The sequence below is a fragment of the Galeopterus variegatus genome, unplaced genomic scaffold (genome assembly GCF_000696425.1).
Source record: "Galeopterus variegatus unplaced genomic scaffold, G_variegatus-3.0.2 Scaffold4114, whole genome shotgun sequence".
NCBI classification, from domain to species: Eukaryota; Metazoa; Chordata; class Mammalia; order Dermoptera; family Cynocephalidae; genus Galeopterus; species Galeopterus variegatus.
Window position 1 is genome coordinate 27,034 of NW_007730225.1, and position 11,708 is coordinate 38,741.

Consider the following 11,708-nt stretch of genomic DNA (forward strand, 5'->3'; position numbering starts at 1 on the left):
AGCGAGGTGCGGGCGCAACACTGAGGGTTGCGATCCTGTGGCCGGTCCCGGTCCGGTACGGGCGCGACACTGAGGGTTGCGATCCTGTGGCCGGTCACGAAAAAAGACAAAAAGGAAAAAAAAATGAAAACCCTTAAACTAAATCTGTGTATGAAATATACAAAGTTTGAACTCCTTGTATTTTTTAAAATGCAGGTTGATTTTTTGAGTTCATTCCTGCTGAGTTTGCTTTTTCATTCTGTAAAACAGGTGATTTGATGAAGAGTGCTGCAGGAGAGTTTGCAGATGATCCCTGCTCTTCTGTGAAGCGAGGCAACATGGTTCGGGCAGCTCGAGCCTTGCTCTCTGCTGTTACCCGGCTGCTTATTTTGGCTGACATGGCAGATGTCTACAAATTACTTGTTCAGCTGAAAGTTGTAAGTATAGGTCTATGTCTGTAATTTGTTCTCTCTATCACAGTGAGGCTGCTGATGGCCATACTTGGTTCAGCATTCCTTAGTATTTAGCTTGGTTTTGAACTTGGTTTATCTAAATGGACCAGAGATGTTTTTGTTTAATTTCCACTTACTCCTCTTTTCCAAGTATACATGATACTGGCTCATAGTGGAATACATGTTTGTTTTCTTGGTTCTGGTGAAGAACTTGTAAGCAAAGGTATTGTTTTTCCTTTTTGTAGTAGTGATGAAATATTTCCTTTTACTAATAGAATTCTGGATTTGAGAAACCAAGATGCATTTAATTGTATACTTTTAGATAGAGACCAATATAATAGTGTCTTTCTCATCTCCTGTAAAGCTCCCATGTAATAGCTGCTCAAGTGTTTGAGGGCCATGCAAACTCAAGAGAATTAAGTTTGGATTGCTTTCTGAGTAGCTATTAAAAGGAATAAAATATTCTAGGACACCATATATGTACATTTTTTTATCTACAGACTTGTTCTGAATTTTTGTTTTTGGGGGGTCATGTTTTATAGGTGGAAGATGGTATCTTGAAACTGAGGAATGCTGGCAATGAACAGGACTTAGGAGTACAGTATAAAGCCCTGAAACCTGAAGTGGATAAGCTGAACATTATGGCAGCCAAAAGACAACAGGTATAATCATGAAGGTACCACTGCCTTCCTCCAATATACATTTAAACTAAGTTATAGTTTTAGTATTATACTGTTAATAAAGCTCTAATTATGTTGAATTCATGTTATGCTATTTTAATTATTGTGAAAATTTTGTTCTAAAAAACTTGCCAATTTGTGGTGAAGGTAGTATCTGGAGGGGTGGTAGGCCTTTGTAGCATTCAGGATTAACCTGAATTAGCAGTGGAATTTAATTCAGATTTTTAGAAAACCTAAACCAGTTAAAACATATTGGAATTTTTATCTCTATATCAGAAAGTATCTCCACCCATCCCCTCAAACCCCCCTTCCCCTCCCCATACCATGTTTTGTTACTTTCTTATTAATCATTAGTAGTAATTTCCATTGTGTGGCATGTGGATCATTGTTCTTATTTTTCCAAGCTCTGATAGCCCTTTGGTATTTTCACTGTTGGGGTGCTTTGAAACCTTTCCTGTTGGATGCTGTGTGTTTCAGGTGTGTATTCTGCAGGGAAGAAGCACACATTGCCGTCCAGCTGCTTACACCTTCCGTAGTCCCTATGAAGCCTATGCCTTTATGTCGTATTTTAAAACAAGTCCTGAAAGGATGCATTATTATTGTTAGCCAATAGGATAACTTTAGGATATTGGATACTTTGTGCTGTTCACACAAAAACCAGCTCCCAAAACTGCTTGAACAATGGGGAATTTATTTTTTTACTAACTAGAACTTCCAGGTTAGGTTAAATGACTTTAGGGTTGTTAAATTTAAGGGCTTTGCATTATCATTGGGATCCAGGTTGTTGTTGATGTTCAGCACTGCCATGTTCAGTGTGCCTGTCACCGGATGGCTGCAGAAGCTCTAGGCATGCCATTTGGACACGTCAGTATGTCCAGTGAGAAAGAAAGGACTGCTTCTTATGTGTCTCTCTTTATAAGCAAACAATCTTGAAGTCCCTAGCACACTTGCCTTAAATCTAAATTGTGCAACCTGCCTATTCTTCATTTATTGCAAGAGTGAGATAGGAGTAGCCTTCCTGGAGATAGGAGGAACACCCATCAAGAGTTCTGACAGGCAGGAAGAAATGGGGTCGGGGTGGGAGTGGGGAATGGATGCAGATAGACACAGTATGACTTCTATAGACTTTTTTCATTAAGGGAAGATGGTCGTCATTACTGTAAATGTCTAATATATAACAGCCTCAGCTTTGAAGTCTTCTTAATCATTTGGTTATATTTTCATTAGTATAAAATCTATGTTAAAGGGTTGAGAGGGATTCAATTAAGTAATGTATGTGCAGTATTTAGTATTGTGCCAGGCAGAAAGAAGGCCTTCCTCAGTGGGCAATTGGTGAATAGTAGTTTATTGCTTATATTTCAAGTCATAAGATGTGATCAGACTAACTCTATATATGAGATCCTGGTTTTACATTTTCAGTGCTTAATATTATGTACGATTATATAGCTAGATTGGTATACTGCCTGAGTAATTTAGTTAGCATAGGCTCAGTGTGCTTTTATCATTTATTCTTCTGTTGGCTTAGTCTCTATCACATAAATTACAAGTATTGTTTTTTCTTTTTGCTGGGGCTGATCCATTCTGTGAGGAACTTGTTTAATAGAATGGTAATTCTGTAAATATGGTAAGCTGGCCAAATTATGTTCACAATTTATTTAACTTAATGTTCTTAATTTAAATTCTTATTTGAATAAGTGAAATAAATATTATGTTGTATTTTTTTTGAAAATTTGTCAAATAGTCCTGCTGTCTTAAAACCTAATCTGGGGCTGGCCCGGTGGCGCTCCCGCCGAGGGTTCGGATCCCACATACAGACCGGTTCCCACTCACTGGCTGAGCGAGGTGCGGGCGCAACACCGAGGGTTGCGATCCCGTTGCCGGTCACGAAAAAAGACAAAAAGGAAAAAAAAAAAACCTAGTCTGATCACATTTATGAAGATTTACTATTATTTAGTAAAGTAAGAGCATTTAGACTGACACCTACTATTGTTCATGTTTGCAAAATGGTGGAATAAGTAAATAGATGATGTTCTTTAGGTAAAACACAGTAACAGTCAAGAATTTTATATGCGTAAATAGATGATGTTCTTTAGGTAAAACACAGTAACAGTCAAGAATTTTATATGCGTAAATAGATGATGTTCTTTAGGTAAAACACAGTAACAGTCAAGAATTTTATATGCTCTTAGAGAAACTTAATTGGAGAGTAATGCTGCCTGAGTTTAATTCTGTGTGCCGTGAATACATTAAAAGTTCCTAGTACATAATCCCTGATAGAAAAACAAAAAGTAGTAGTAAATATCAAACATTTTCAAAATAAAATGTCCCCAAAACCTTGGTGTTATTATATACATGCTGGATAATCTTCTACTCGTATTTGCCTCTCTATATCTGTTTTCTACCCTTGTTCACCCTATTCTTTGCCCTAGGAAACTGTCCTATCTAGACAGCAACCATAGACTCCTTTGTCCTCTGGCTCCTGTTTGGGTTTGGCAAGTGGGAACATCAGCAGGAGGTCAGCGGAGGTAGGAGAGTGAGTTTGGTGTGTTATTCCTAGGCTCCCTCCTTGCTGTTTGCCCTGGGTAGCTAAACGTCATAAATGCTATTGGGCAGCACTCTCACACACCGTGCTTCCTGGGTTCTGGTACCTACTCCCTCCCTTGTCCCTTCAGATGTAAGTCCCCTGATAGCTTTATGGTTTCTCTGCACTTTGCTCATACCTTTGTAACATGGTCCCTAAACCATCTTTGAATTACTCAATTTGATTTTACTGTCTTTTTTCTCTTGAGATCTTGAGTGATCTCAAGAGATGCATGTTCCTGTTTTCTTGACTGTGTATTATGTTATGGTCATTTATAGTACTCAAGATCTCAAGAGATGCATGTTCCTGTTTTCTTGACTGTGTATTATGTTATGGTCATTTATAGTTTTCCTTAGGCCTCCTTCTTTATTTACCCTTTAGCCTTAGCCTCCTACAAGAAAATTCATTGAGTGGGCTGGTTGTGTGCTCCTGTGTACCCACTGTTCACAAAATGGCCATTTATAGGATCTGGGCCTGAAAACTAGTGCTTTTCTTGGGAATTAAACTTCTACTCATTTCATCCTAAGGTTTCAGCCTGGTGAAAACTTTATTTTCCCTTTTGGGTACTGCCCACTGACCTCCTTCAGTAACTGGTCATGTTTGTATTTTATGTAGGATTCCTTCACTGCAGTATGCTTATACTTCTGTTGGGCTATTTTCACCTTTGACTTTTTCTTTCTTCCCCCAGGCATGTTATGTAATAATTTGCCTCCTCTTTGAGGCTTTCATCTTTGTGGCAACCCTAGTTGAGAAAAGGGAGTATTTTCTCAAGAGCAATATTTAGGTGTGATGCGTGTACTGGCTCCCTTAGCCTCCCTTATATAATTTAAGCAGCAGCCACTCATTAAGGAAAACATTATAAGGTCTGCAGGCTTTGTGGGATTTACCTATTTAAAGTTTTTCTGGGATATGGTGTGGTGATGATGTTGCTGAAAATAATGATGGGTAACTGTAATAAGGTGTTTACTGTGTCAAACACTGTTAGTCTTCACAAAATAGTATAAGGATACTATAATTGGTCACACATTAATATTTATAGATGAAGGAACTGTAGCACAGAGAGGTTAAAAAATCTGGTAAGGTCATTCATCTAGTTATCAAAGCCAGGATTTGAACCTAGGCTGTTTGGCTCCAGAGGACAGGGATTTTATCTGTTTTAATTGCTCCTATAATCACTAAGACCTAGAATATTGCTTGGATACAGTAATATTTAATAAATATTTGTTTAACAAATGAGTGTATAATCTACTTTGCTGTATTGCACATCCATCCTAGAATGGGATTCTAAACGTGGCTCTAATCTGTTACTTTCTTGGGCTAGAATATTTGCTGATTAGAAGAGTAACATTTCCATTAGTCTGCAGGCTCCTCTTTGACTGTAAGGGTAAAAGTGATGGCAGAGGCAATGATGAGCCAGCAACAATCCTGATTCCTGTGAGGATTGTCAAGTCTGGCTCACATTGTCAAGTCTAGCTCCTCAACATGCTAGAGATGGAATGCTTTGATGTTTAAATTCCCATGTACAGAGAGCTTGTTGAGATATTTGGTTAGAACTTGATGCTTCTTACTTCTTACCTAGTGTGTGAACTCTGACTTTCATAATGCGTTGGTAATGGTACTGTCAATGTTTTATCTGTAAATAGTCTGGACTGATTGGGTTGTTTGACCAAGGGACCATTTAAAAAATATAGTCATTTGAATCCAAGAGAAGATATCTATTCAAATGTATTTATGGCTACATTTCATATTATTAAAAGGGAAATGAGAGGAAACTTTCACTTGAATTTCCAGCTCTTGGGTAGAGATAGTGTTATAGATTGTTTAGAAATTAGCTTCTGTTTCTTGGTCACTGCATGGAATGGACACTTCAAATTACATTGAAAACAGTTATTTCTTCTTTATGTTTTCTGTTTGGCTACTCCTGAGTCTACTTGAACCATAATTATATTGGTGAAGTTGGGAATCATGAGGACTAAAGTGGACCAAGGGACTCTAATTTCTTAAGTAATCTATTACATTACATAATAGTTCACTATTTTGAGTAGTCAGGATTACTTACCAGCACTATATATCTTGAAAAGAATATTTTTGATTGATCGTTATTCTTATTACAATAAACAGGGCTGTGCTATGATAGTATCCATTTTTTTATCTTATCAAAATTGATTTCTTTGAGCTAAGGCAAAAACAGTTCTAAAGAGAGAAAAAAACTCTTTAGCAGTTGGGATAAATGATGGTATCAAAATACAGGGCAGGAGGCGAGGGTAGCCCCTTCTGCCTGAAGCAGGCAAGGAGGACTCTAAAAACACCACTTCCACACAGGTGGCCCACCACGGCCACTGTTGTTGCAAAAGTGGCTCAGTGCCACAGCTGCCGTGCAGGGAGCCTGCCAGACACTTGACTGCATTGATACAAGGAGAGTCACCAGTGGAGACCAGAAAAAGGAGAGGACATCTCTCTCCTCAAAGCCCACTTCAGAGTAATAGAAGAAGCAACTGCTCTGCCAGATGACCAGACATCAACACAGAGAAACTAGAAATACAAACCAAAAGAAATATGACACCACCAAAACAATGCAGTAATTCTCAAATACCAGACCCTGTAGAGCAGGAAACCCTTGAAATGACTGAAACAGAATTCCAAGCAGCAATTGTAAGGAAACTCACTGAGATACAAGAAGACTCAGTTATTCAACATAGTGAAATGAAAAAAAAAAAGTCTAGGATATGAAGGAGTAAATTTACAAAGAGGTTAATAATACCTTAAAGAATGTAGCAGAACTCATGGAACTGAAAGGTTCACTCAATGAAATAAAACACAACTGAGAGCTTAAGCAGCAGGCTAGAACAAGCAGAAGAAAGAATTTCTGACCTTGAAGATAGTCTTCTTGAAATAACCCAGGCAGGCCAAAAAAAGGAAAAAAGAATTTTAAAAAATGAAGAAAATCTAATAAGAGAGATAGCAGACAATCTTGAGCACATAAACATTCTTTCTTTTTTCTTTAAAAAAAAAAAAAGGATGACAGGTAAGGGGATCTCAACCCTTGACTTGGTGTTGTCAGCACCACGCTCTCCCAAGTGAACTAACCAGCCATCCCTATATAGGGATCCGAACCCTTGGCCTTGGTGTTATCAGCACCACACTCTCCCAAGTGAGCCAAGGGCCGGCCCTAGCACATAAACATTCTAATCATGGGTGTAGCAGAAGGGGAGGATAAAGGAAAAGGCATTGAATGTATTCAGTGAAATAACAATGGAAAACTTCCCAGGTATAGGGAGAGATATGAACCTTCAGATTGGGGAGGTTCAAAGATCCCCAAACAGATTCAGCCCAAAAAGATCCTTTCCAAGACACAGTATAGTCAAGCTGGCAAAGCTTGAAGACAAAGAGAGAATCTTAAAAGAAGCAAGAGAAAAGTATCGTCACCTGTAAGGAAGCCCCTATCAGACTAACAGCAGACTTTTCAACAGAAACTCTACAGGCTGAAAGAAAATGGGATGATATATTCAAAATAGTAAAAGAACAAAACTACCAGCCAAGAATACTATACCCAGCAAGGCCATCCTTCAGAAATGGAGAAATAGTATATTTTTCAGACAAACAAAAACTGCGGGAATTCACCAGCACATGCCCAGCCCTGCAAGAAATCCTCAAGGGAGTCCTGCATCAGGAATCCAAAAAACAATAATCACTTATCTTACTAGCTATAGTTTTGCTCAAACTCTGTTTTTTCATAATTCAGTCTTGGTAGGTGGCATGTTTCTAGGAATTTATTCATTTCATCTAGATGATCTAATTTATTGACCAACAATTATTCATAGTATTCTCTTATAACCCTTTTGATATCTGTAAATTGGTTGTAATGACCCCTCTTTCATTTCTGATTTTAGTTATTTGAGTTTTCTCTCTTTCTTCTTAGTCCATCAAGGTAAAGTTTTATCAATTTCGTGGATCTCATCTAAGTACCAACTTTTGGTTTCATCGATTATTCTCTTGTTTTCCTATTTTCTATTACTTTTAGCTATGCTCTAATTTTTACTATTTACTCCCTTTGCTAGGTTTGTGCTTAGTTTTTGATTTCCTAGTTTCTTAAGGTGCAAAGGTGATTGTTGATTTGAGGTCTTTTTAAAATTAATGTATGCATTTATATTAAATAATTTCCCTTTTTAGCAAAAAAAAAAAAAAAAGAAAATGAGACTCATACTCTACTGTGAGAATATAATTATGTACAACTAAGAGGACAATTTGTCAGTATGTATCAAAAACCTTTAAAATGTTCATAACCTTTGGCCCAGCAATTCTTTTTAGAATTTATCCTAAAGAAACAAAGAGTTGTGTACTCAAAATAGGTGAACTTTTATGCTGTGTGAATTATATCTCAATAAAGCTCTTTTTTAAAAAGAAAAGAAAAACTACATTTCTCATGGTAGATAGGAGTCTGTCAGAGATACATTATGGTGAGGGTAAGACATTTAGAAAATGCCACATGGAACATGTATACCACCTATTTAAGCATAATGATTAGCCCTAGCCCCTTGTCAAGTTATAACTTGACAAAGGGCTTGAGTCTTGACATGATCACCAGTTCTCTAAATTCACAGGGTCCTGTTTCTGAATATTTAGCCTAATGTAGTATTTGGGAAAGGAGAAATTTATCATACCAGTCCAGGCAGTGACTTAGGAAAGTCAGGTGTTGAATAGTAATTCTGACATCTGTTAACTTTAGGTCACCACTATTGTCTTTGGTAACCTTTATAAGAGACTATGCTGATCTTGGTTATAGATACTTAGGAGGAATTCCAAAGCTGATTGCAAAGCATTTTATAAAACAGATGACCGTGTAAGTGCTTAAAGGCAAATGCCTCCCTAGAACACTTAAATTAGAGTCCCTGAGATTGTGGTTAGGGCAACACCTTTAGAAAACGCCACACAGCATATATGCATGACCTGTTTAAGCATAACAGTTAGTTACAGCCCCTTGTCATAGCTTGAGTCTTGAAATGATCACTGATTTTCTAAATCCACAGGGTCCTGTTTCTGAATGTTTAGCCTAGTGTACTGTGCTACAGGGCATTTGGAGTGATGTGAGCTATTACATTCAAATTCAGATTCCAAATGAGAAAAGAACTCTAGTAGGAAAAGTAAGCCGTCATATTGTACAAAGTTAGAATAAAGATGCACACTTAAAATACATACTTAGATGACAGTTCAGAAAAAAGAAGCTGGTTTAGTGTCTCTAATGCTTAATTAGGAACTCATCTAGGAAGGTGAACCACTGAGTAGCTAAGTCAAATTTTTAATTGAAAAATTGACTTTGGCTTTCTAAGTCTGTCAATTTTCTTTTACTGTTTACATGTAATACTTATTTTTCAAATGTTTAAATTTGTACTCTAGAATTCAGTTGGTGACATTAACATCAAAACTCTATGATTACACATAGAGTTGGAATAGAGCTGGTGGTCAGTTAGAGTTATCACCTATATTGCTCTTTTGTGGTAGTAAATCACATTCACTAAAGATATGAGTAATTTAAGTAACAGTGGGATACCAGAAAAACCTGCTTCCCATCTTGCTTATTGTTGATATCACTTATTTGTCACTTAGCGTATCTACTCAATCTACCAAGTAGATGCAAAAATTAGTGGAAAGGATACCAGGAACCTCAAATTCTTTTAAGTGTGGATTGTAGTTATGGAGTAGAGGAAATTGAAAAAGGACAGTTTTACGTAAGACCACATCTATACAGAGTATTGTACTCATGGATTGAAATCATGGTGCACATGAACCTCAACTTTATAAGCTTAATGACCTGTGAATTCTAAGGAAAGTATGGTTCTGTGTCCTAATGTGGTCTTCAGGTGGAGAGGAGTTGTGTACTCATGAGAATAGCCTGCCTACTCTCACCTTGTTGGTTTGCATACTTTATACACACCTATGGTATCCTGTACCAAATTTCACAAAATTCTTGTAATGAACTTGTGTAACTTAAAAAATTAATTCTCATGATAAGTTTTGCTCTGCTTAAATGTGTCTCTATGATCTTTCTATTTTGGTTGGAATAGGTATGTACAACCATATATAGTTGCAATCAAGATGCTAGGCAGGGGCCGGCCCGGTGGTGCACTGGATAGTGTGCCGCTTGGGAAGTGCGGCGGCGCTCCCGCCCGAGGGTTCGGATCCCACATACAGACCGGTTCCCGCTCACTGGCTGAGTGAGGGGCGGGCGCAGCACCGAGGGTTGCGATCCCCATTGCCGGTCCTGTCCGGTACGGGCGCGACACTGAGGGTTGCAGTCCTTTGCCGGACATGAAAAAAAGACAAAAAGGAAAAGAAAGAAAAAAAAAAAAAAGAAGTGCCATCATCTTAATCTTACTTGTCTGTCCAGATATACTTCTCAGTGACTAAATTGGATTAATAAAAAACTTAATCAAGCTAAGGCACATTTAACATTAAAGTTTTTTCTTAGCGTAATACCATATAATTACCTTTTACAGATGATGCCCTAAATCTGTCCTATGTATATACTATGTGTGTACACAACTCTAAATGTTAATTTTTTGGTGGGTTTTGTATTAATTCCTACCCAAAATGCCTCATGGCTTCCAGTAGATGGCAGCAGCTTAAGTTTTTTTTTTAAAGAGTTTTATTTTTTTTTAAACCAACTATTGGGGCAAAAAATTTTTTAAATTAAAGAAAGGGAAAATTCTGTTTTAGGAGACCAGCATCCTTTCATAAGTAGGAATGTCTTGAAGTATAGAATCAATACAATGAAGTGTATTTTGTTCTTAACAGCTTCTCCTTGCCTTTATCTATTCTTTCTTTTTTTGTCTCACACCTTTACTTTGGCTTGACTTACTGATCCTTGCTGACACACGTGACTGATTTAAGACTTTTCATAAAGCATGAAGGCAGTGTTAAGCCCAAAGACCATGGTATTAGGACTGAATTTTTACCCTGGAGCTTTAAACATTAAATTACTTTATAATAAACTCTTATGATGTGTCTTAACAATTTACTAGTTTTATTGCCTGCCTAATTTTGAAACTACATATTAGATATTTGTCTCTTTCAAGGCAGTAAGAGTCACAATTTGCCTTAAGTTGAATAATATCTATCAGAAACCACTTAACTTCTTAGGGCCACAGGTTCTTCATTCATAAAATGAGAGGGTTGTATTAAATGATCTAAGGCCCATTGTGGCTGTATGACTCTATTAAAATTCTATGGCTATTCGTCATTTCTTTTGGCCAAAAAGCATTGTGTATTCGTTTTGACCAGAGAAATCCTATAATAACCTAATCTGGTAAGAAAGATGATCAGCTAAAATATAAGTTAATAATGAACTTAAGGTATTGCATGTTCACTTTTAAAACTGAGGATTCTTTGGAAGGGGAAGGAAGAAATGCATACTTATTGGAAAAGGGCAAATTGGTAGGAAAAAATTGGCGTTTAAGTTGAAATTAATAACAACATTGTCCCTAGAAAGAAAAATTAAAGCCACAATATTTGCACAGACATTTACCTGTATGGGAATTAATTGTATTAAGTGGAGAAGTTGGAGGGAAGCCAATAGCTGCTGTCCTGGGGTGTTGATGTTTGACTTTGTATACCTGTAGCTTACTCATGACCAGATCTCACTGGGAAAACTTAATTTAAGTAGAGTTGGGAGGGAAGGGGAGACAGAGGAAGGGTTTATTCTTACTGTGGCAGTTATACCTCACATAGTGGCTTTGTCGGGGAGGAATGGTATCATCTCTTAACAGAATACTAGAGGTTTTTTTATTTTTTAATTTTTTTTTCTTTTGTCTTTTTTCGTGTCCGGCAACGGACCGCAACCCTCAGTGTCGCGCCCGTACCGGACCGGGACCAGCAACAGGATCGCAACCCTCGGTGCTGCACCCGCCCCTTGCTCAGCCAGTGAGCGGGAACCGGTCTGTATGTGGGATCCGAACCCTCGGCGGAGCGCCGCCGCGCTCCCAAGCGGCGCACTGTAGCAGTGCACCACCGGGCCGGCCC

The 11,708-nt window shown here is 37.8% G+C and overlaps 1 protein-coding gene across 1 annotated transcript in view; it reads left to right on the forward strand.

Annotated features, from left to right (window-relative positions):
- Nucleotides 1-248: 248 nt before the first annotated feature.
- The window catches only part of CTNNA1 (catenin (cadherin-associated protein), alpha 1, 102kDa), a 124,769-nt gene continuing 113,309 nt past the window's right edge, over nucleotides 249-11,708 (forward strand). Inside the window, exons 1-2 of the mRNA XM_008586775.1 lie at nucleotides 249-416; nucleotides 974-1,093. Coding sequence (XP_008584997.1) covers nucleotides 258-416; nucleotides 974-1,093 — 279 coding nt within the window. The 5' untranslated portion in view covers nucleotides 249-257. The remainder of the gene's footprint in view (nucleotides 417-973; nucleotides 1,094-11,708) is intronic.